Here is a 26295-nt window from a genome sequence, read left to right as displayed (position 1 = left end):
TGGTGCTTTATCCTGGTGTTAACGATGAGTCCAGGTTTTGTAGGAATCTTTGATGCTATAAATGTAATGAGTTAAACTTACTAGACTTATACAGTATGGATGACATCAAGCTATGTTCATTAAAATGTTTCATTTGCTGAAAAGTACAATAGCACTCATCTGAAAGCTTGAGAACTTTGTAGACAAAGGGACTCATTTATTATTGGTATTGGTGTTTGAGCTCATACGTAACATGTATTGCAAACAATTGTTCGTAGCTTTAACTTATAAAATAAACAGGTGTTTCATTGTTATATCCTGCAGTTTTCTGTAAAGACTATTTTTTACTTTGTTTTTATATTGAAACATTGATAGTCTTGGTGTGGGTAAAAAAGGATATTAATATACATCTGATATGTTAACTTGTATTTTGAGAAAATATATAGCAATGTGATGGACCTCGTTTTAAATATTCAGTATGTAGACTTCATTTGTCTAGAAGATGTTAAAACCTTTCATCTATGATTAACTGCTTTCTCTGTTGTGTTCCAGCCTATCATAAATCAGCATTAACTTTAGGACTGTTATGCTGAGTTATATGTATTAACAGTCTTATACTAAAGTCTCCTTTCCCTGTCAAAAGTACTAGCTACAAATTAACTTTGTAGCATATCTTCAACAAATACTGTTTACGAAATTCTAGAACCCCAATCTTCCAAACACATGCACATAACTTTACTCTTGTGAATACCCCTATGGAAGTCAATGGGACTGCTCATATGAATCAAGTTAAGCATGTACATATGTGTTTACAGGATTGTGGTATGAGTCCCCACCCACATATCCAAACCCCTGCTGCAGAAATCATGGAGATCACAGACAGTCACGGAATCCATGACCTCCGTGACAGACTCGCAGCCTTACCAATGAGATACGGAATTCATTTCTTGCACGTAAATGGTGACAGATCATAAAACTAAGATTATGTGGCAAAAGTTCTGACGTAAAGAGTAAATAGTAGGGGAAATGCCATCGGTGCTGGATAGAGATATATTTGGGTCTAAAATGGTGGTGGTGGATGAAGGTAATGAGGGACCCTAGGGTATATACTGTTATGTTGGAGTGAGTAGAAAAAAGAAAAGGAGTACTTGTGGCACATTAGAGACTAACCAATTTATTTGAGCATGAGCTTTCATGAGCTACAGCTCACTTCATCGGATGCATACTATGGAAAGTACAGAAGATCTTTTTATACACACAAACCATGAAAAAATGGGTGTTTACCACTACAAAAGGTTTTCTCTCCCCCCACAAACCCATTCTCCTGCTGTTAATAGCTTATCTAAAGTGATCACTCTCTTCAAACTTCAAAACCAGACTCCAGGGAGAAACTCTTGAATTGGAATTCATTTCCAAATTGGATACTATTAACTCAGGCTTGAATAGAGACTGGGAGTGGCTAAGTCATTATGCAAGGTAACCTGTTTCCCCTTGTTTCCACAGTATGCATCCGATGAAGTGAGCTGTAGCTCATGAAAGCTTAGGCTCAAATAAATTGGTTAGTCTCTAAGGTGCCACAAGTACTCCTTTTCTTTTTGCGAATACAGACTAACACGGCTGTTACTCTGAAACCTGTTGGAGTGAGTGAATCAGGCCATGACAGCAGAGTTTTAGAGGGCTCCCTGCAGTGCCATAGGGCCTGTGAGACCTGATCCCTGCAGTCAAAAGATGCAGGTGGGAGAGTCTGTGGTCTCAATAGGGCAAAGCAGAGACCCACAGCCAGGGCTGCGAGGAGGAGGATGACAACAAGCCCCTGGCTCTGTGGGAGGCCACCCACTGCTCTATGGCTCCTACACTATCAATATCCAAATAAAATCTGTGTCTCCCATGCCATTCAGATAAATGGGAGTATGCTGTATTTTGTTTTACGGTGTGGAAAGAATTGTGAAACTAATGATTTTTTTAAAAAGTTAGTGTGCAGATCAGGAGCACTGTAAAATAAGTCCTAGTAGGGAAAATGAATACATCTTATAGTGTGACATAATTTTATAACTGCCTTCCTGATAGTCTATCATTGACTTTGATGCTGCAGATTCTGTGTCCCCAGTTGGACAGATGCACTATACTAAAAGTACATGCTGTAGGGCAATAAAATAAGAATTTTGATCCCTGGTTGAAAAATGAGAGAATACTTCTTTTTTTATAGCATTCTATAAAGGTGTTTGTTTATTTGAAAAAAATTTTAAAAACTGGAGGACTTTAAATTTCAAGATACCGTAGTTTTTCCAAAAACTCTAGTCTATCTGGATTTTAAGCATTTTTGTCGGTCCAAAAATTAAGATTTTTTTGAGAGGTGTGGGGATGAAAGAAGGTGCAAATCTCAATTTTCCTAGAATGTTCTGCTTAAAGCATATATTATCATAACTCAGACAGTTCCATTAACTGTTGCGTTTCAATCCTTGCAATGCATGAATGTCATGCCCAATATAGGACTATAGTATGGAAACCCATCTGGGAAAGTCTTATGTTCCACTAGTGTTTGCAGTGCAGTTGTATCTGTGTTGGTCCCAGGATATTAGAGACTAATGACATTTAGTGCCTCACAGATGTGCCACTTAGTATTATCATAGTATGTACGCTATAAAAAAATTGTCATTCATTTTATGTTTAGTATCTCCAATAGCTACCAATCCTCATGCAGAAAATAAAATTAATTGTAGTCTTTTCTATTAAGTTAATGCAAGCACTCAAAATATTACAAGTAGGTAATATATAAGCAAAATGTATTGCAGTATGTTCCTCTGTATATTTATATTTTAGAAAAAACTATCATTTCATTTATATGTTCACAGCAATAATAAAGCTGTGTGAGATGAGTGAGTTTATGTAGTTTGGCCAGACACAAGTTTGCTTGCTCTACTTGGGTGTGATCTGACTTCCACTGAAGTAAGTGACAAGACTCCTTTTATTAATTAGGACCAGCATAGTTGTTAGGTTTTTTTGGCAACTCCATGTGACGTTATTCAGATTATGTAATGAGCTAATTTGCATATTGCTAAATCTCAGCTTTAAAAAATTCTGTGGATTTAGTACTGGTGAAAGGCATTAGTTTCATCCCTAGCAAATGAAATCTTCTGTTTCTCTGCACAGCAAGCTTCCAACCCACACTGCCCTTCCAGCTTGCCTTAACCTGGATATGGGGGAAACTTCCTCTAGGTCCAACTGGGGTAGCCTCATCTCCATGGCCTTTGCAGTTCTTAACCTCAGTTGAGTCTGACAATCAGTGGAATGTGCAGTGGGGAGTTTATGGATGTAGGAGCTGGAAATGAGACCCACCAACCTCATCTTGTAGAGTAGTCACCAGATATCCATTAGATAGAAACAACTTTCAAGCTCTACAGAGCGCTAGGCTGGATTTAAACTGGTGGCTTGCAGGTGAAAGACTCTTTAGTTCATTAAAAGTGAGTATTCTGGTGCCCCAGTAAGTGCTGACTTAAAAGAAGTGAAGGAACATCAAATTTGCAAAGACAAGCATCAGAATTAGGGTTATCTGGGGTATCTTAATTCTGCCCCTTGTGTATCTGCCTCATGATACAATCTTTAATTACATAAGAACAGCCATACTGGGTCAGACCAACGGTCCATCTAACCCAGTATCCTGTCTTCCAACAGTGGCCAATGCCAGGTGCCCCAGAGGGAATGAACAGGCAATCATCAAGTGATCCATCCCCTGTCGCCCATTCCCAGCTTCTGGCAAACAGAGGCTAGGGACACCATCCCTGCCTATCCTGGCTAATAGCTATTGATGGACCTATCCTCCATGAATTTATCTAGGTGTGTATATATATGTATATATATATAAAAGATAAATTCATAATCATCACATGCTGTATTTTTCTCTGCATGAGTCATCAGCAGAGTTTGAACTAGGACTTTAGATCTACGACACAGACCTCTTGCGCTTGAGCAGTTGCTAAAAAATTAACTGGTAGCAGAAGTAGGTTATTATCCTCTATGTGGATCAGTTCCCAGAGCAGGAGAAGACACTTTGTCTGTGCGTTACACCTCTATTTGTGAGACAGTAGTGAAGTACTAAGTATAATGATTCCTAGGTTCTGATTCTGGCTCTGGGAGCAAAGTATGGTCTACTGGTTACAGCTGTGCTTGCAGACAGTATACCCAACCACATTGCTAACTAGCTTTGGCACGTTCGTTCTGAAAAGTAGAATGGCAAAGGGGATGAAATTTGAGTCCTTTATATTATAGACCAGAGTTCTGTTCCAAGGTGCATAAGACCATGTTCATCGGTAAGGGTGGTGAACAGCAAAAATATTAACAGCACTCTATGGAAGAAATGAGACAAGAACTCCAGGTATTTGGATTTGCAGTCTAGTGCAACTTCCCCCTACACCATTTTTTTTTTTATTAGGGGCTCTCTGCCTTACATATCTGTGTGTGACATTTTCCCAGAAATGCTGGAAGGCCTGACAGAAGTGCCAAATGACACTTGGCCAATCTGGTCCTGATCTTTTGAAGCTGCAAGCCTGTGTAAAAGGGCTTTGGTCTGACAAAAACAAAACACAGCAACAGCAACTCAAACCCTTGGGTGATGGAATCCTCAGCCCCAGACTGACAGGGTGCCTGCACATCTGGGTCACAATAATAAGTACATTATAAATACTTACTGTAAGAGGACATAACCTGTGCTATCGCCCTTTCACCACCTGCTTTTCATGTGAATTTTGGTTCAATGGATCAGCACATTGATCACTGTAAGATTTGCTTCAAAGTACGGTATTCTTGGCTAAGGAATGATTTGTGGAATGTTGAACATTCTTCTGGTTTAAAAGCCCCGAATAATAGCAAAGATGAGATCTGAATAGAGGAAAATAAAAATTAGAGCAATAACATTTTCCAGAAATTGTTAATGTACTGCCAGACTACTTTATTTATAGAACAAAGAAATAGTATACTGCTTTCAAACTTGTAAAATGACTAATTCATGGTTGTCAATTGTTACTTAATATAGTTATTAATGTGCCTTTCTTAAATAATTATACCAGTTACACTATCTGTTTCAGTTTCTTTTACTGACAGATAACTTGGTTGTAACAAATAGTGTGGTTTACAGTATGATACAAGCTATGCATCAAAATACTAGTAGACAGTATTGAATCAATAAAATTAAAATATTAATCAGTTAGCTCTCTAAGGCCCTGATTCTGCAAACATGTATGTGAGTAATTTTACCCATGGAACAACTAGTGCATAAGTGTATGAAAGATCAGGGCATACATTTACTAATTCACCCAGAGTTATGTACCATTTTATAACATGTAAAGCTTTTAAATGCTTTTCAGTTCTGAAAGATCAATATTTTGTTGAAGCTAGTTCTTAAGATAAATGGTACGTGTGATTTGGAGAGATGCTAACCGTCCCTAATTTTCTGTAATCCTGATTTTTACATGTAATTACTAATCCAGGCTTATTCTACTATTTTTCAAGCATGCGCACACATACAGAGTATATAAAAATCTGTATGTCACTCGCCACCACTTGGGTCTGACAAACACAGCAAAGAGTGCCACGGCCATGGGGGGCATTATTTTCTACCACCTCTATGGCACACGCACAGATTGCAATGAGGGTCTGATAGGAGGCAAGCTACAGCAATTTTGAATGGGTTGGAGTGCTGCTGGATTCATCTCCCAAGCCACAGGCTGCATGTTGCACTTTGTCCCGTGTGGACCCTGCTGGCATGCTGTAAGTACCTAGAGTATGTTCACGTAGTCCATTAGTGTCCATGCAGCCTCTAGCTTGCTGCCTGTCAGATCTTCATTGCACATTCTGGGGGAGAGGAGAGCATGAAGGGGCAGGAGGAGGCAGCGGTGGAGGAGAAGAAGAGGAGGAGGATCATCTTGGGAAGGGGGTCAGACCTGGGACTGTTCAAGGAAATTTAAGGCCATATTTGGCATAAGAGGGCAGCATTCCTGGGGCCAAGCTTTCCCTTCTCCCTGTTTGGGGGTGGGGGTCAGGGATGAAATGAGGGGTGAGGACTAAGGAGCCAAGTCCCCCTACTCCTTGTCCATGGATAGCAAAAAGACTGGGGGGGAGGGGGTAGAGAGAGAGAGAGAGCCTGGTTTCTGTGTGTAGGGGGAAGGAGAGGGAGAGAGAGGGCCAACCAAGATCCCTAATTCTTTTCATAATCATGCTTAAACATCTCAGACATGTATGGCATCTCTGAGTTTGCTGGTAGGCATGTTATTTTGGTCCACTAACAGAACAGTTTCAGGATCTAAGGAAATATCACCATGTCCAAGATCATCTTAATTCTCTGAAGTATTCCATCCCTGAATTTAAGCACAAATGGACATTGCCAAAAGGTATACACTGTAGGCATAGTCCTGCAACAGTGCCCCTGTGAGTTGGTGAGTACTCTCCACTCCCACAGTGAGGGAACTTGCCACCTCCTGGGATTGGGTTCTAGATTAGCATTTAGGGCTTAAACCTGCAGGTGCGGAGCATCTTTTGAGAAGTGCAGGGTACTCTCTGTTCCCACTGAAGTCAATGGGGGCAGTGGGCACTCAGCACCTATTTGGAGGTGCTTGGGTGTTCGCAGAATCAAACCCTTAATTCACCATAATCCTGATTCTCCCAAGGTGCAACACATCCTTAGTTCTCATTGGCTTCAGCATGCCTCTAGAAAGGCACCTCTGCCATATCATTTGGTTTGATACTTACACTAGCTATCCTGAATGTAGAGTGATGAAATTTTTAAAAAAGTAACTTGTGGAATAAGTCTCTGCCTCACATCTCTGGTTGAAAATGAGGTTTCCATTATATGTATTCCATAAATTTCTGTTTTTGTGTTAAAGTCAAAGCTCTTGTTTAATGGATTTTTAACCTTTTCCAGTGAACAGTTGGTAGCAGTGAGAAATAAACAATATATGTTGAAGATAGTATATATTTACTCATCAAACCTTTCTGAAGATTTTAAAAAGACAAGTGGATCCTCCTTTCTTAAAAATAAAGGCTAGGGATAGAGTGGCCATTTTAACTGGGTATATCTGGAAGGTCAGGTTGAATGGTGGTTATGTAAAGAAACATTGCTCAAGAGACACCAACAGTATAAATCAGTTTTCTAATCTTAATTCCTTTGTGGTAGTTTTTTATGCTGAAGAGTTACAAGTTTGCTGTAATGAACAGTATTTTAGAAATGTGCTAATTGACTTTTAAAACATGGATTCCTACTTGATTATAGGACGACTTTTTTGGTGGAATAATGTTTAACAATAAAATCTCTTGTATTTTCAGCAACATCTGTAAGTCTTTATTACTCACTGGGGTGCTGACATTATTTTCGAACTGCGAAATATCTGCAAGAATGTTCAGAAACGAGTATCAGGTAAAGCAGAAATTGCTATTTTTTTTACTTCCTTTCATTTACGTCTTCCAAAGCTGAAACGCAAACACCCTTGATGTTGAAACCTTCTTAGGTGTTTAATTGGTCAATATTTTCTAAACCTTATTTGCAAATATAGAAATAATAATTAATTTTTGCAAATAATATCAGATTGTTTTTTCAAAAACTTTAGTACCTGTCTGAGATCTTGATCGTTCAGTCCTTTAATCTGTGAGTAGATCTATTGACTTCAAGTTACCAGTGCAGTGGGTTTTGTTTGTTCCTTGTTTCCTCCATCGTGGAGGAAATCTGGATCACTTGGTAAACTAGGTGCAGGCAAAAAATCTGTGTTATATTATGACTAAATGTAAATGCGTACATCTAGGAACAAAGAGTGTAGGCCATACATACAGAATGGGGAACTGTATCATGGGAAGCAATGACTGAAGATGATTGGGGGTGAGGATCATGGTGCATAATCATATGAACATGAGCTCCCAATGTGACGCTGTGGCCAAAAGTGCTAATGCAATCCTGGGATGCATCAACACAGGAATCTTGAGTAGGGCTTGTTTTGCCTCTGTATTTGACACTGGTGTGATAGCGCTGGAATACTGTGTCCAGTTCTGGTGTCCACAATTCAAGGATGTTGATAAATTGGAGAGGGTTCAGAGGAGTCACAAGAATGATGAAAGGATTAGAAAACCTGCCTTATAGTTATAGAGCTTAAATCTATTTAGTTTAACAAAGAGAAAGTTAAGGGGTGACTTGATTACAGTCTATAAGTATCTATATGGAGAGCAAATAATTGATAATGGGCTCTTCAGTCTAGCAGAGAAAGGTGTAAAAATCTGTCCAATCGCTGGAAGCTCAAGCTAGACACATTCAGACTGGAAATAAGGTATACATTTTTAACAATGCGGGTCATTAACCACTGGAACAATTTCCCAAGGGTCGTGGTAGATTCTCCATCACTGACCATTTTTAAATCAAGATTGGATGTTTTTCTAAAATATATGCTCTAGGAATTTGGAGGGGGCAGGTCTGTCACCTATTATGCAGGAGGTCATAGTAGATGATCATAGTGGTCTTTGTGCCCTTGGAATTTATGAATATCTGAAATGGGCCCTTAATTACTAAACTCAGTTAAAGTGCAAAAGTGGCATCTCAAAAACCCTCAGTAAAGTTCTGTTATGATTCATGATGGATGAAATATTGAAAAATCAAAAATCGACTGCATTGGCTACATCTTTTTACTAGAAATTAATAGATATTCTTCTGTTTAGCTGAGCATTATTCAGAAAATCCTTTTAGGGTGATGTGGCAGGGCAGGGGTAAACCCCTTTAAGGCCCTGCCAAAATGCTGGCTGCAGCCTGCTCTCTGGCCAGGAGGCCAGGGGTAGAGACACAGTACAGGTATTCAGCAGGGACCCCAGCTGCAAGCCCTAACAAGGGCTGGCTCCGAGGAACACATTAAGCTAAGTACTGACAGCTGGGCTGAGGCACAAGAGGGCTATAAAAGCCCTGGGAAAACCTCAGCATGGGGGGCTAGCCTGGGAGGAGACAGGAGGGTGGTATCACTGTCTCCTTACCAAAGAAGGAAGCTTCAAAAGCCAGGAGGCCCTGGGGAGGGTCTGTGGAGCACTAGCTGTTGAGGGATCGGGGAACTGCACGAACACTGTAAATAAAAACACTTGGGTGATCCAGCAAAAAAAGGTGTGGAAGATTCTTTATTATACCAGCCTAAACACAGGGCGCAGGCTCAAATGGGAGGAAGCCTGTGGAGACAGGTGAGTTGCAGAAATAAAACACATGAAAATAATAGCCATTCACCTCTTGCATGTTTTTAATATTTTTTACATGCCATGTTTAAGAATTTGGTGGGGGGTTTTTTGTTTGCTTGTTTAGTTTTTTGCTTGCATGTAAAGAAAGGACAATGGTAAAAACATATCCTATTTCCTTTACCAAAGAAAGTAGTGTTGTAAGGAAGCATGGACTCTGATGCTGCAGTAAAATCAGACTATGAAGTCAAGAGTGCCATTTGTTGATTGTGTATATAAATAAATAAAAAGAAATATATGGTGGTGGTTGACTGTGGTCAATAATATTTATATTAACCAGAGTTAACTATTGTTTCATGAGCATTTGCTCTGACCTACTCGGATTTAGCAAACTGTGCTCATTGATGATGCTATGCTCAACACCTGGCTAGAGTGACGTATCCTTAAACAATTTTATCACAGGGTGGCCCATTTGTTGAAATATTCAGTGCTCAAGGCAAGAATCCAGGAGCAAAATGGAAGATCTATGGCAGTCCATCAGCAATTTGGAAAGTAAGTTTTATGGAGGACTTATAAGACCTGAAGTATAAACCGTGGAAAAAAGTACATGAAGCTTAAAATTAGAAGGTAATGAGGGCTTTGACCTGACTATGGAAAAGTTGTCACTTGCAGTTCTGTCACCATAACAGAATAAATGACCACTTAAATTAGCACTTTATGCCTGCTTGCAAACTGGATTGGTCACAGCTGTAGTTTTATAGCTTAAATATTTCTAGTGGAACAAAGCTTAAAATAGTTTTGCTATTGTGATAACCATTGGGTCAAGTCTGGGCCAGTGGATCATGAATCATGTATCTGTCAACATATTTTATTTATCAAATTTTTATTTATAAAAATTATTTATTTATTTATATTATTTTATTTATAAAATATGTTACGAAAAGCCAGAAATTTACTGAGAATATTATTACCATCTCTGCATTGTTATAAAATTCTTGTTGCTACGTACCTCTTGACAGTCTTAAGAACAATCAAAGTAGCCTAACACTTTGGCTGTAAGTTTGGGTTTTTTGCCATCTTAGACTCCTAGAACCATAGAGTTAGAAGGTTCAGCAAGGCTCATTCAGTCTAATCTCCTGCCAAGATGCAGGGTTTGTTGTGTCTAAACCATCCAGATGGCTGTCTGGCCTCTTCTTGAAAGCCTTCAGTGAAGGAGCTTCCATGACCTCCCTAGGCAGACTGTTCAGTTGTCCTACTGTTTTTATAGTTAAAAAGCTTTTCTTGGGATTTAGTCTAAATCTGCTATGCTGTAGTTTGACCCCACTGCCTCTTGTCTGCACTCTGTGGCAAGAGAGAGCAACTTTTCTCCATCTTTTTTATGGAAGCCTTTCAAGTATTTGAAGACTGCTATTATGTCACCCCCTTAATCTCCTCTTCTCCAAACTAAACATATCTGGTTCCTTCAGCCTTTGCTTACATGGCTTGCATTCCATCCCTCTGATGATCTTTGTCGTTTGTCTCTAGATCTTTTCCTGTTTTGTTACATCCTTTCTATACATTTGTGACCAAAATTGGACACCGTACTCCAGCTGAGGCCTAACCAGTGCTGAGTAGAGTGGTACTATCAACTCCTGTGATTTTCATGCTATGCCTCTGTTAATGCAACCTAAAATTGCATTTGCTTGCTTTTTTTTTTTGGCAACACCCTTGCATTTTTGATTTATGTTGAGGTTGTGATCTACCACAACTCCCAGATCCTTCTCAGCAGTGCTGCTGTCAGGCCAGTTATCCCCCATTCTTTATTTGTGCGTTTGGTTTTTTTCCCCCTAAGTGTAGCACCTTACATTTGTCTTTGTTGAATTTTATTTTGTTGTCTGTAGCCCAGTTCTCCAATGTATCAAGATTCTTTGAATTTTAGCTCTACCTTCCAAAGTGTTTGCAACTTTTTCCCCCAGCTTTGTGCCATCTGCAAATTTGGTTAAGTCTTGATTAAGAGAATGATAAAAGGTTTGTTTGTTTTGTTTTTTTCATTGTTCCTTTTTGTAGGAATTTGATAAAGAAGTAAAAGGCTTTGTTTTTGTCCTTGAAGGAAGCAGTCAAACAAACAAGATTCAGCTACCAAAGGAAACTAGACAAACTCGTAAGTATTGAGGCATTACAAATATAAGATGTTGTTCTGTACTAATCCAGTACTACTCCAAGATGTAGCTATTTGCGATATTGTCTCTTCCTTTGAGCAGCTCCTCTGTCAGGGGACTGAAAGGTCACTTTTCAGCAAGACAGTTGTTACCAATAAGTAGACGTTTAGAACTAAACACATTGGGGCAGATCCTCAGCTGGTGTGGTTTTTGCCCAAGGTCAAACCTAACTTAGTTTCTGCTCCGGTAGATGTTGTCAATAAAAGTCTGTCTGTCTCAGCAGGCATTGAATGGGCCTCTTAATCGCTCTTTCATTTTATTCTTAAAATGGTGATATTTACTCACTTTATAGAGCTGTGAGGCTTAATTGTTTGCAAAGAGTTTTTTGTGTTTGGTAAAATGTGCTCTACAGTCTAAGATTGATCATTTCTGATTACTTTTTACAAACAGTTAGTTGTTTAGATCCATGACCTTTTTTAAGTTAGAGTAGAAATAACAAGGGATGAGAAGTTATTCAACAGAATAAAACTTCAGTTTTGCAGAATTTCTTACCTGAATATTTTTCATATGATTTCCCACTCTCCCCCCCTCCCCCCAGTGGCTCAGGGAACTTAACAAGCAGTATTACAGTCATATCTATCTTAACATTTCAAGAGCTAGCTCATCAGGTTGTTTAAATCCGCATTGCTCCATTAAACTCAATGGAAAGACACTCTGATTTATACTACCTGAGAATCTGGCCCTAAATCATATATACTGTACCTGTTTTGAAATCTGCTAAACTAAACAGTGAGTGCTAGAAGACCTGTTAACTTAAGCTCCATGTCTGCTCCCCCTTCCAAAGGCATGGGATTTTATTTGTTGACTCAGCGTGGGTGGCCAATGGGAACAGAACTCCTACAGGAGCCATGTTGTTGTGGATGAGGGAGTAGCCCAGGCAACTGTTCAGAGGCAGTGAGCTTTTGCATGCTTGATCTCAGCTTCTGAAGACCTCTTGAGATCCATGTTGCTCTTGGAATAATACAGCTTTAGGATCTTAAAACGCCTGCCAATTCAATAAAAAGCCAACTCTCTCCTTCAGTAATGGAACCAATAAGAGGAAACTACAAATTTCAACTCATGGATACTTGTATACCCTGCAAGTGTGTGGCTTTTCCTGAATAGGAAAGTATCTTAAAGTTTTTCTTGTTTGCTCCCCAATTAAGCTATATTTCTACTATTTTAAACTTCAGAACTAGATCTGCCTCATCAAAGCCTCATAGATTCTAAGATCAGAAGGGAACATTATCGTCTAGTCTGACCTCCTGAATAGCACAGGCCACAGAATTGCCCCAGAATAATTCCCTGAGCATAGCTTTTAGAAAAAAAATCCGATGTTGATTTAAGAATCATCAGTGATGGAGTATCCATGGAAACGCTTGGGAAATTGTTCCAATGGTTAATTACTCTCTCCGGTGTGGGTTTTGTTTTGTTTTTTGCCTTATTTGCAGTCTGAATTTGTCTAGCTTCAGCTTCCAGCCACTGGATCTTGTTATGTTTCTCTGCTCGATTGAAGAACCCATTATTAAATATTTGTTCCAATGTAGATACTTATAGACTGTAATCAAGTCTCCCCCTAACCTTCTATTTTTAAGCTAAATAAATTAAGCTCCTTGAGTCTTTCACTATAAAGCATGTCTTCTAATCCTTTAATAATTTTCATGGCTCTTCTCTGAACCCTCTCCAATTTATCAATATTCTTCTTGAACTGTGGACACCAGAACTGGATGCAGTATTCCAGCAGTAGTCAAACCAATGCCAAATATAGAGCTCAAATAACCACTCTACTCCTGCTCAGGATTTGCCAATTTATGCATCCCGGGACCTCTTTAGCTCTTTTGGCTGCAGCATCACACTGGGAGCTCATGTTCAGCTGACTACCTGCTCCAATCTCCAAATCTTTTTCAGAGTCATTGCTTCCTAGGATAGAGTCCCCCATCGTGTAAGTGTGGTCTCAGTTGTCATCATTAGGATTGCATTTATGATTTATTGTTTTTGATTAAGTAGTGAGTAATTGCCACATGCTTTTATAATAATCTTGGTGTGAACTTTTATGTGTCTTTGTGGGATATGCTGTTTATATGCTCTCTGAACACTATGAAGAACTGTAAATAAAAAAAAATTACATTCCTTTTATTTTCATAAGAATTCCACCAAAACCACAAATGGGACTTTTTAAAAGGAGCATTTTTATTATAGTTTGATTTGGTTTTCTTCGGTTCTTTTCTGCTTTTGAAAGTTGTGTGAAACTTGGGAAATGGTATTGCAGCAGTATAGCTATATGTCATTGAAATGCTAAATGGTGGAGTTTGCTTTGTGTGTGTATCCATAGCTATATATTTCTTTGTCTCTGTTTCTAGTTGGACTGATCCAGCGGTTTCTGGTACTTCAGATTTATGTGCCATTGGGACAAGACTTCTCTACTGAATTGCTGTAAGAGACGCAGAACTTCATAGCATATTTTATGTATAGTAGACACTTGATCAGATGAACCAATACCAACAGCCATTAATTCTGTGTGGCAGATTTCATGTCGAAGAGCGGTGATTTATGACATCAGCATAAGTCATTTTGATCATTATTTGTCAGACACCTCTATTTTCTGACCTTTCCCTGAGAATAGAAAGTAAATTCTATTTAACAAAACTTAAAAATACTTATTGTGACAGTACGCAGACTAAACTATATGCAGCTACGTGGAAAAGATGGGTGCTTTTAAATTCCTCTTAAACTGCTGAAGAGTATCAAAAGTGGTGTGTATTAAATATTTAGGCCTCCTCTGGCAGGGAAAAAAAGAAATACTGTTTAGTTTAAGGACATTTGGGAGAACCCAGTCAGTTTAATTATTTCTGTACCTAAAGGAGAAAAGAATGAAAGTCATTGACTTTGTTCAGCTGTGCATTTAGTGAGATCTGTACATTACTAATGTAGCATATTGGTTCTTTTGGATGATGCTTAAAACCTTCCAGGGTTGCCTGTTGAATTGTTGATAGTGAAGCTAGATGGTGAAATTTACAGATTCACTGAAGTAAAAAGATTCTGCCTCAAGCCAAAACAGAGTGATTGTTCATTTTCTTGTCAGTAAACTGATTATTTGCCTAGCAAATGGTGAAGGAAAAAAATGAGTTTCTCTTAATGCTCGCTTCTCTCAACTCATAGTGTACCTCTCCTGCTAATCCATTGATTGAGAGGTCACATGCCTGATTTTAAATGGATGTTATGCCTGCTTACATCCAAGACTAAATATGACATGTTGTTTTTTAGTGGATAATGTCCTGAAAATCCTAAAATGTCTTTATTTTTGTCCACCAGCCTGTTGCCAAGAACTAAACTAAACCAAATGCTGTGTAGGACCAAGACCAAAATTTGTCTTTGTGATGTAGGCTTGATTTGTAGCAGGACATGAGCTGTAAGATCAGACTAACGCTATTGCCAGAGCTGTGCTGATGTTATCAAAGATGCTGGTGCACAAACAAACCTTTCTCTGCAACACAGGAAAAACATATTTACTGAATGGAAAAATACAACATTGCTATGAAATTTCATTTACTCTTCTTAGAGGGCATTGCAACCAGTAAAAAGCTTGTAATGAGGCCTCACCTCTCGAGTCCTTTGGCTTTTCCCATTCTGACCATAACCATATGTTCCTGCTACACCATTCCTTATGCATCTTTCACCTTCCAGACAATTCTTCACCACCCCAAAGAAGAGGGTCTTTTGTTTCCCCTACTGTCTGATGTTAAGAGATTTAATGTCCCTAGAATAGCAAATTTGAAATGGGCCTCTTCCTAACAGGTCTTGGGAGCTTTTGTCCTTAGACAATGTTTAAACAAAGGAATTAGGATTTTACCTGCCCACATGAACCATATAGAAGTAACATAGGTGTTACGATACAATGGATACATAGGCTTAGTGCAAGATCATAAGGAAATACAGAAGAGTTCATGTGTAATATAGAATTATAAAGCAGATGTAGGGAATCCATCACCTACTACAAAGAGTTTCAGAAGCTGGAGACAGAGTTCTTAAAGGGTAACTCAAAATTCTAACTTCCATAATTTTTTTTAATTTATTGGTTGTTTAAAACTGAAGTCTTTCTGTAATTTATGAATAATTCCTGAGGGACTGAGAATTATCAGTTCATTTTCTACATTTCCGCTCGTGGGAATGGTATTCTATGATATCTTGAGCACAGAACCTCTATCCAAAGCCTGTGGGGCTTCATTTGAAGTCGGAGGCAGTTTTGCTTCTTGGGACTGCAAGATTGGGCCTTGAAAGCATAGCTTCTGAAAGAACTATTTTACAACTACAATAAATGCATTTATGCTACTTCTAAGCAGGATATTACTGAATATGATACTGTTTTTTCTGCTGTTATCTTAGCAAATGTAGATCCTTTGGTATTTGCCTTTCCTGACCCCAATATTTTGTTATGTAAAGGGGCTTCAACTAATGTTAACCTTCTACCATATTTCCAGAGTTACAGGCATGAGCCAATTTCAATATTGTATATTAAACCTGAGAAGCTACTTAACAATAGAGTTTCTTGCTTCTAAGTTTTTCCTTCAGTGTTGACATATTTTGTAAAGGTAAAACTAATATATATGAGTAGCCTTTCATTCTTGAATTCTTATCCCCCAGAGCCCCTGCTTGTGGATTTGAGTTACTGTCTCAAAACTTAAATAAATGTGTAGGGAGCTTCCTACCTGATTGCGCAAATTGGGATCTTTAGTATGTGATGGGGAGATGATGGAGGGTAGGGCACTACTCTGAGAACAGAACAGGAATCATGCCTGCAGCTAGGCCCTCGTATATTCTGAGATCTTGTAGAATTTGCTGCAGAATCTATATATACCTCAGAATTGTGCTCCAGAATATAACCCTTCATTTAAAACAAACAAAAAGTACTTGTAGCATTCAGGGTTGCAAAGATAACTTTCCAAATACGAGTCTGTTTTACACTGATGTAGTGTTGTCTACTGGCTCTGAATTATTGCCTCTGAGAGATTTGAACTGTCCCATGCATCTCAATGGGGCATTAATGCTGGAATTTAAGTCTCAAAATGTAATTGTCAATATTAACTGAATTATTAATTGTTTTGATCAAATCATCTGGTTGATGTGCCTATCCCACAATCCCAAAGGACCTCCTCCTGCCTGCTTTGGTGGCAAAGTCTCCAGATATGCAAATCTAGTTCTCCTCAATTCTGCCTGCAACTTCCCCTCCCTCCCTCCCCCCCTCCAAATTGACAGTGTATTGTTATGCACTGTTCATGCATTATGTTAATTTTTTTACCAAATTCAACGGAACATTGACAGCTAAAAATGTAGATGCTGCATAGGATTGAATTTAGTGCTTTAAGATATATTTTACAGATTTTTATTTATTTTCCTGTAATAGTTCTTTGGTTTTATGACTTAGAACTTAAGGCCAACATTTTCATATGTGAATATGGATTTAGGGTACCTCAGTTTTTAAGTGCCCAATTTAGGACACTCCAAAGGGCCTGACTGCTGAGCATCCATCCTCTGAACATTTCTAAAGAATCAGGCCCCTTTTAGAAGTCTCTTAAGTCAGGTACCCAAAACCGAGGCACCAAAAATTGGTAATCACTTTTGAAAATCTGGGCCTAAATGCATAGGAATTACAATACTGGATCAGATCTCCTTCTGAACTGAATTAAATGAAGTTAAAAATACATAAATAATTTCCTAATATTACCCTGGCATGCAAGCAGTTGCTGTGGTTTGCAAGAATGTTACGCAAGTGCAAATAAGAAGAGAGGTAGTTCACACAAACTTGACTGGAAGAGAGGTCTCTACAAGGCAATCTTTCTGTTTAGATGAAGTCCAAATTGACAACATTTAGAACCTCTGGTCTAGAATATTAGTTCAAGCAAATATATTAAACTTAGATTTTTTTCCCTAATGAGGGAGTTGACCGCTTAATTGTATGTAAATGTAGTGTTTGTAGAAGACAGGAACTTTAAGATATATAAAAAGTCCATACCACAGGTACAGTGTAGGCAGTATTTGTGAGAGGAAGTACCAGAATGTGTGACAGATATTGTAAGAATAGGATTTCAAGCTTAATAGCTCCCTTTTCTCTTCCTGTTTTTTTCCCTACTGTGTATACCTTTTGTCTTATTTCAGTTGTTTCCTTACTGTCTTAGTGCCTCTTCTTTCTTTATCCCTTTATTTTTAACCTTGAAAGAAACTTTTTTGGTTTGTACGGCATTATTTAGCCCACTACACACAAGATTGCTTGTGTTGAGCATTTTTAATAAAATTGTGTTAATTTTAATTGTTTGAAAATTTAACAAATTGAAATTGCCTTTAGACCACTATTAATTGTCTGTTTTTTATGCAGTGGTTAGGTATTTCCCTCTAATGAGCACAGGACAAGAGGGTTAGAGCAAAGTGTAGTCACGTGCGTCCTCAGCATGGGCATACCACGTACAGCTCTGAAATAGTCTTCTGTTGAAGTAGAAATTAAAGTGCTGTGAAATGTTTTTAATTTCTACTATTTCATTGAAGGGGGTAGAATTCAGCTAAATGCCTTGTAAGGCATTTTGAATTCCAACTCTGCTATGCTCTAATTTTTAAAGGAATTGTAGAACAGGAGGCTCCCTTTCTCCACCCTTGATGGATTGTGATCCTCCCCTACATGGTGGTGGTAGGTCATAATATTTCCTGAGTTGATTAGATGACCAACAGGAAAGAAAACAAATTCTCTAGAATATTTCAGAGTAAATGGGAAAGTAGGAACAAAGAGAGAGGAAATCAAGTTGTTTAAATAGGAGAAGAAAACTGTATGGTATGTGAAGCATTTTTGAAAGAAAGGGGGGAAAAATATATGAACGTGGATGGTGGGATGAAAGTAACTCTCCTTTTTGGATGTTAAAGTTTTGGAAATCAGAACGGTAAAGAAGGCACCAACCACATGAGGCTAGAAAATGAGTCCTTGTAGTCCAGGAAACAGACCATGCGAGTTGCTCACTTTATTCCAGGCTAGCAGAGTAACGTTTAAACTTATGCTGAGGTGCTGCACATTTTTTCCACCTGTGCTGAAATGCCCAGTGTATCCCATTATCATTCCACTGCTTAATCTTGTTTATAGCATTAAGTCTGCTAACTAAAGACCACTATATTTAAGTCTGCAGAATAGCTTCCATTGAAACACTCACAACTTACCAAGAACTTCACTTTTTAGGTTGAAACTTTCCATACTTGGTGTATCTTCAATACGAACATGTTTTGAAAGTTTGAGGAAACTCCTGTAAAACTGAAAAATCCACTTTGCCCTTTAAAGAATAATTCTAACATACTTTTTGGCCCCACTCTCAAACTTGGCATGTGAACCGTCCTCAAAGAGGCTTTATTTATCACTGACGTTCAAAGAAAATAGGATTTATATCTTCAAGTTGTTTGAAAATTGCATACTGAGCAATCCCAGGGAAGGGAGGGAGAGAGAGAGAGACTGACTCTGTTCTTCCGTAGCTTGGGAAGTTTATATTTTTGAAAACAATATGAACAGAAACAATAAGAGGCATTGAATGAGGAAGCCTAAATATGCTCTTAACTTGCACCTATTAACATCCTGGCTAGCCCTCCAACTATAGGAATACACTTTTAATTTTCCTGGTCTCTTGAGCTTTGTACCACAGAATTGACTGGGTCCTACAGAACTCAGGATATGTGAAATGAACAGCTGTGGAGTAAGTACAACTTGCTCCTAGTTGGGATGCAGCTCCACAGTATTTTAGGCTCACTGGTTTAGGAAGGGTCCCGAGGCTTATCCCTATTTCTCCATGTCTCAGAGGGTAAATTCCTAATTAGGTCTTGACTGACTGACAGGGGTATGGTTGCAGTCCTTTTAAAAGTGAATGAGTGCTTCAATTAAGTGCTCAATCTTTGAAATACACCTTGCACTATCCGGCCCATAATTTCTACTATTTAATACCTCAAACTTTCCTTGCTAACAAGTAATATCCAACTACCAAAGCCTGCAGGAAGAGATGGGGCCTGCAGTGTGCTGTAAAGGTCAGTAGACTCAGGCTCTGAATTATATATTTAATGTACATTAAGCTGTACTAGTATGTGCCAGGTTTTTTGGGTTTTTTTGAGTGTCCTGAGTTTCCACGCTAGAATTGAGAGGCAGGAATCAGGGTCAGAGTCAGGCTGTAGTCAGAGACCGGAAATCAGGAGATCAGGCAAAGTCTGGCATGGCAGCAGGCCCAAGTCTGTGGTTGCCCTGTGGCACCCATGAGGTTAAATAGGGTGGTTGGCCAATCAGAGAGCTGCAGGGTACCATCATTCTGGGTCTCTGAGGTAGTACTTCCTGGAGTGGGTCTGTGGGAATATCAGCTGTCCTAGGCTCTGAAGACCCACATTTTAGTCCCCAGATCCTTACACCAACAATCATACACAGGCTCAACAGAAATTCCAGTGCTAAATTAGAAACAGAAGAGGGACCAATAACACCTGATTAAATTAAAGCAACCCTCAAAGAGCTTAAGCAGGGGAAATCTCCTGCAGTTGACAGAATTCAAGTAGGGATACTAAAGGTGGGAGGTGAAATTCTGATTGAGCAGCTAGCAAAAGTTTAAGAAAATATGGGTGAAAGACAGGGAAGGTGGTATCATAGTGGCATTGGCAAAAAAGGGGCAGTCTTACTCCGTGCACAGACTGGAGAGGTATTGTACTGCTGTCAATCCCCAGACAAAGAATTGGCTCCCATTTTGCTGAATAGAATGACAACCGTAGATGAAATGTTACAGAAAGAACAGGCAGGGTTCCATTCAGGTAGATCATGTTGTGAATGGATATTCACTCTTTGACAGATCATTGAAAAAGCTATTACTTGGCAAAAACCCATCTTAATCAACTTTATCAACCTTTAGAAATGTTCAACAGTGTCCACTGAGAAACCTGTGTAATATTGCTAAAAGGTGTGCGTTACCAGACAAGCTGAAGAATGTAATAAGGAGTTTATATGATGGAAGTAGATATGCAGTCAGATCAGATGCAGGCGTGGGGGGATGATTCGATTTTGTGACCGGAGTTAGAGAAGGTTGTGTGTTTTGATCAATCCTCTTTGCATTAGCAAAAGACTGCGTGATGAAACTGACAACAAAAGGCATTGTGGCCAGTGCTGAACTCCATAAATACCTGCACGCAAATGTTTGTTATCTCAGTTTGTCCTCAGTTTCCTCACTCCTAACAGCCATTTGGGATTTGGGTCAGTGTCCTCTAGGCGTTCTAGGACCTTCCTTCACCTGACTCCTGCTCAGTCTTCTCTTCCTGTGATCTTGTAGTCATCTTTCTGTTGCTTAGAGAGCATGACTCTTTTAAAATCAGTCTTTGACCTTTTCTCTTCTCACAGTGGGATTTTCCATGATCCAGGCCTTGAGTGAAACTAGTGGCAGAAGGTTGTTAAAAGTTAATGGCACTCCCTGTAGCCTCCATTTTCCTGCCAGAGCAAGGTTATTCAATTGTTAGTAACACTTAATGGCCTTCTCATTCAGACACCTTGGCACTAACTCTCTTCCCCCCTCCCTTTTTAACATGAGATGGTTTATACAATCTGACAGTTACAGTGTAGCACATAATCAAGCTGACACTCAAAATGGAGGCTGAAATACGACATGGCTTATCACAAAATCTTACTGGGAACACTGACAATACTGCCCCAGACTCTCATAATTATTACTTATATTCCAGAAGCACCAGTCAGAATCAGACTCAGGACTTTATTGGGGGGGAAAAAACCCTACAGAAGTAGACATAGTCCATATATTGAAGACCTCAGTCAGAGAAGACAAGTGACGTACATAGAGTGGAAGGAGAGGGAAATGCCAAAATCTGTCTCATTTGTTGCACTTTATAGCTCTGTCTTTTTAAAGAAAAAAAGAGCTTCCCACTGCATGCAAGTTTTAACTTCTAAATTAACCCTTTGGTTACACACCTGAAATAGAGATAATTGTTAGTTCCTGGCAATTGTCCTAAGCATTTGCCTTTTTCTCTTGGACTGCATTAAAGATCTTTCATTTAAATATATTTAATACTTCACTTTTAAAATGCTGTTATATATAGCTATGTTTGAGACAACCACAAGTATGCACAATGGAGATTTTAGTTGAGTGTTAGTCACGTTGCAATTACCAGTGATCAAGAGCAGCTTCTGTCTCTTCAAAGACAGAGGCATCATAAACTTTCCCCAAGGTTAAATGCCAGTAGTTTATAACTATGGCATTAAAATGGCTGTTGAAGGAATGGCTGTTCAAATACACACTTGATATGTTAAAATGCACTAGCAGACATCCAGTGAACTTTGACATAACAAAAACAAATTTAGTCAATTTTACATGCTAGAAATGGCATGTTCATTTTATTCTTTTTAGCATTCAAGTTTCTGCAGTATATTCAGTGTTTAATTTAATGTGCAAATGAACTAAGCTGTGTGATCATGAGCGACTTCAATTTGAGCAACATATAGTGGAGGTCTCGTGCTGCCAATATTAAAACATTCTTGGAATTTCTAAATATTATAGATGAAAATTTGCTAACTCAAGAAGTATTGCTGATAACAGGGGAGGATTCCACATTAGACCTAATTTTGACATGTAAAGAGGAACTGATCACAGAACTAAAAATTAATGATAGCGTAGGTATAAGTAATCATGACTTGATCACATTTTTAATGTGCAAACAGGATGAAGTCCAGACCATTAATATATATACTTGGTATTTTAAAAGGGCCAGTTTCACAAAGCTGAAAACAATAATGAGCCAAATAAGCTGGAGGAAGAAGTTAATAAAAAAAATATGAATAATTGGCAATTGTTTAAGAACACTACTCGATGCTCAAAAAGTCACAGACCCACGGACGAAGGCTGTATTGGTTAAACATATGAAACACAAACATTTCTGATGGTTTAGTTTTGATGAACTTAGAAGAGGACAAAAATCAGTTTATAATGGAAAGCTAATCATTACTTAAAGCTGGGGAATAGTTACAATATTTCCATAATAAAACTTATGTAGCTCAACTCCTTTTGAGGGCCAGGGGTTAGGGAAGATGGGGGGAGAGGAGGATTAAATCATCATACTTTCAGGAAACTATGTACAATGGAAAAAATTCATTTCTGGGGTAACTTTAATGAAATTAGACCGGAGATTATTTTGAAGAACTGTAATCCACTTCATCGGATGCATAGAATGGAACAAATAGTAAGATTATATACATACAGACATGCATACAGATAAGTTGGAAGTTACCATACAAACTGTGAGAGGCTAACTAGTTAAGATGAGCTATTATCAGCAGGATCATTTTTCTAGCCTGTTGCTTTGACCATGTCACTCCTCTTTTTGAATAGCTCCCCAATCTCTATTACATCAGACATTATTACCTTCATTACCTATTCCCTTCCTACCCATCTTTCATTTGCTACCAAAATGTCCCACCCCCGATTGGCCCATGAAGTCGACCTCCACCACATACTTGATAAATTTTCAAACAAGCACCTTTGTGCTTTCTCCCCGCTAGCCTCATAGTTGGGAGGAGCTTCCTATAAACATGTGCCTGTCAACATTCAAATCCCTCCTTAAAATTCTCCTTCGTAATGATAGCTTCCACCACCCAAAAACGAAGCTTTACAGGGGGTAGACTGCTGGTGTGCTAACTACTGCCAATCATGCTGACCAATGTTGCCTCATTGTTTCCTTGTACTCCTCCGTCTGTCTGTCAGTCAGTCTGTTGTCTGTTGTTTTATACTTAGATTGTAAGCTATTTGGGATCTTTTTGTTTTGTGATTGTACCCAGCACCGGAGTACCCATGGAGTCAGCGCCAATGACCTGAGCCCTGAAATTTAGAATTTCAGAGCACAAATATATAATGAGGAGAGAGGGGATTTAAGATTACTGTTCCATAACTATTTTTTCTGGACAGACAGTTCCTACTTCCTCCTCTCTCTTTCTGGAGTAAAGACTCGTTTCCTAAACCAAGAAGAAGGACAATAAAACCAGCAACTTGAAAAATGAAAGACATTTGAATGAGTTGCAAGCCAAGATCAGAGTCGTAATGACGAATGCCTTCGGTGACAAAAAAGAAATAAAATTCTAAAATGTTATATTTTTCTGCAGTCTCAAGGCACGTATTCACTAACTGAGCACTTCTCTGAGGCAATGTAATAAGAATTACTGACTTTTAGAACTTGTAGAAGCCTTTCACAATGCTGTTTTCAGGCTATTGCTAGCATTATATACATTTTGAAATTATCAAATTCAGTTCACTAAATGACTAAGCCCTGGTCTACACTAGGACTTTAGGTCGAATTTAGCAGCATTAAATCGATGTAAACCTGCACCCATCCACACGATGAAGCCCTTTATTTCGACTTAAAGGGCTGTTAAAATCGATTTCCTTACTCCACCCCTGACAAGTGGATTAGCGCTTAAATCAGCCTTGCCGGCTCAAATTTGGGGTACTGTGGACACAATTCGACGGTATTGGCCTCCGGGAGCTATCTCAGAGTGCTCCATTGTGACCGCTCTGGACAGCACTCTCAACTCAGATGCACTGGCCAGGTAGACAGGAAAAGAACTGCGAACTTTTGAATCTCATTTCCTGTTTGGCCAGCGTGGCAAGCTGCAGGTGACCATGCAGAGCTCCTCAGCAGAGGTGACCATGATGGAGTCCCAGAATCGCAAAAGAGCTCCAGCATGGACTGAACGGGAGGTACGGGATCTGATCACTGTATGGGGAGAGGAATCCATGCTATCAGAACTCCGTTTTCGAAATACCAAAACCTTTGTCAAAATCTCCCAGGGCATGAAGGACAGAGGCCATAACAGGGACCCGAAGCAGTGCCGCATGAAACTGAAGGAGCTGAAGCAAGCCTACCAGAAAACCAGAGAGGTGAACGACCGCTCCAGGTCAGAGCCCCAAACATGCCGCTTCTATGATGAGCTGCATGCCATTTTAGGGGGTTCAGCCACCACTACCTCAGCTGTGTTGTTTGACTCCTTCAATGGAGATGGAGGCAATACGGAAGCAGGTTTTGGGGACGAAGAAGATGATGATGAGGAGGAGGTTGTAGATAGCAGAGAAACCGGTTTTCCCGACAGCCAGGAACTGTTTCTCACCCTGGACCTGGAGCCAATACCCCCCGAACCCACCCAAGGCTGCCTCCTGGACCCAGCAGGCGGAGAAGGGACCTCCGGTGAGTGTACTTTTTAAAATACTATACATGGTTTAAAAGCAAGCATGTGAAAGGATTACTTTGCCCTGGCATTCGCGGCTCTCCTGGATGTACTCCCAAAGCCTTTGCAAAAGGTTTCTGGGGAGGGCAGCCTTATTGCATCCTTCACGGTACGACACTTTACCACTCCAGGCCAGTAACACGTACTCGGGAATCATTGTACAACAAAGCATTGCAGTGTATGTTTGCTGGTGTTCAAACAACATCCGTTCTTTATCTCTCTGTGTTATCCTCAGAAGAGTGAGATATAATTCATGGTCACCTGGTTGAAATAGAGTGCTTTTTTTCAGGGGACACTCAGAGGTGCCCATTCCTGCTGGGCTGTTTGCCTGTGGCTAAACAGAAATGTTCCCCGCTGTTAGCCACAGGGAGGGAGGAGGGTTGAGGGGGTAGCCACGCGGTGGGGGGAGGCTAAATGCGACCTTGTAACGAAAGCACATGTGCTATGTATGTAATGTTAACAGCAAGGTTTACCCTGAGAGAGTGTAGCCACTGTTTTATAAAATGTGTCTCTTTAAATACCGCTGTCCTTTTTTTTTTTTCTCCACCAGCTGCATGTGTTTCAATGATCACAGGATCTTCTCCTTCCCAGAGGTTAGTGAAGCTTAGAAAGAAAAAAAAACGCACTCGAGATAAAATGTTCTCCGAGCTCATGCTGTCCTCCCACACTGACAGAGCACAGACGAATGCGTGGAGGCAAATAATGTCAGAGTGCAGGAAAGCACAAAATGACCGGGAGGAGAGGTGGCGGGCTGAAGAGAGTAAGTGAAGGGCTGAAGACAGGGCTGAAGCTCAAATGTGGCGGCAGCGTGATGAGAGGAGACAGGATTCAATGCTGAGGCTGCTGCAGGACCAAACCAGTATGCTCCAGTGTATGGTTGAGCTGCAGCAAAGGCAGCTGGAGCACAGACTGCCACTACAGCCCCTGTGTAACCAACCACCCTCCTCCCCAGGTTCCATAGCCTCCACACCCAGATGCCCAAGAACGCGGTGGGGGGCCACCGGCCAACCAGCCACTCCGCCACAGAGGATTGCCCCAAAAAAAGAAGGCTGGCATTCAATAAATTTTAAAGTTGTAAACTTTTAAAGTGCTGTGTGGCATTTTCCTTCCCTCCTGGGCTACCTTGGTAGTCATCCCCCTATTTGTGTGATGAATGAATAAAGAATGCATGAATGTGAAGCAACAATGACTTTATTGCCTCTGCAAGCGGTGATCGAAGAGAGGAGGGGAGGGTGGTTAGCTTATAGGGAAGTAGAGTGAACCAAGGGGCAGGGGGTTTCATCAAGGAGAAACAAAGAGAACTTTCACACCGTAGCCTGGCCAGTCATGAAACTGGTTTTCAAAGCTCCTCTGATGCGTACCGCGCCCTCCTGTGCTCTTCTAACCGCCCTGGTGTCTGGCTGCGTGTAACCAGCAGCCAGGCGATTTGCTACAACCTCCCACCCCGCCATAAACGTCTCCCCCTTACTCTCACAGATATTGTGGAGCACACAGCAAGCAGTAATAACAGTGGGAATATTGGTTTCACTGAGGTCTAATCGAGTCAGTAAACTGCACCAGCGCGCCTTTAAACGTCCAAATGCACATTCTACCACCATTCTGCACTTGCCCAGCCTGTAGTTGAACAGCTCCTGACTACTGTCCAGGCTGCCTGTGTACGGCTTCATGAGCCATGGCATTAAGGGGTAG

The 26295-nt window shown here is 39.9% G+C and overlaps 1 protein-coding gene across 9 annotated transcripts in view; it reads left to right on the top strand.

Moving 5' to 3' along the window:
* CFAP20DC (CFAP20 domain containing) overlaps window positions 1-26295 on the top strand; it is a 171430-nt gene that overhangs the window by 2758 nt on the left and 142377 nt on the right. For 8 of the 9 annotated variants that reach the window (XM_084634935.1, XM_084634931.1, XM_084634930.1 and 5 more), the window contains exons 2-5: window positions 7294-7384; window positions 9625-9714; window positions 11209-11302; window positions 13700-13772. In XM_084634935.1, coding sequence (XP_084491061.1) covers window positions 7364-7384; window positions 9625-9714; window positions 11209-11302; window positions 13700-13772 — 278 coding nt within the window. In that variant the 5' untranslated portion in view covers window positions 7294-7363. Of the gene's footprint in view, window positions 1-7293; window positions 7385-9624; window positions 9715-11208; window positions 11303-13699; window positions 13773-26295 lie in introns of those variants that run through there. The other variant, XM_084634934.1, reaches the window with a different exon arrangement.

Source organism: Lepidochelys olivacea (genome assembly GCF_965140295.1).
Source record: "Lepidochelys olivacea isolate rLepOli2 genome assembly, chromosome: 7".
NCBI classification, from domain to species: domain Eukaryota; kingdom Metazoa; phylum Chordata; order Testudines; family Cheloniidae; genus Lepidochelys; species Lepidochelys olivacea.
The sequence above is the reverse complement of the archived record's forward strand: the minus strand, read 5'-3'. Positions and strand labels throughout refer to the sequence as shown.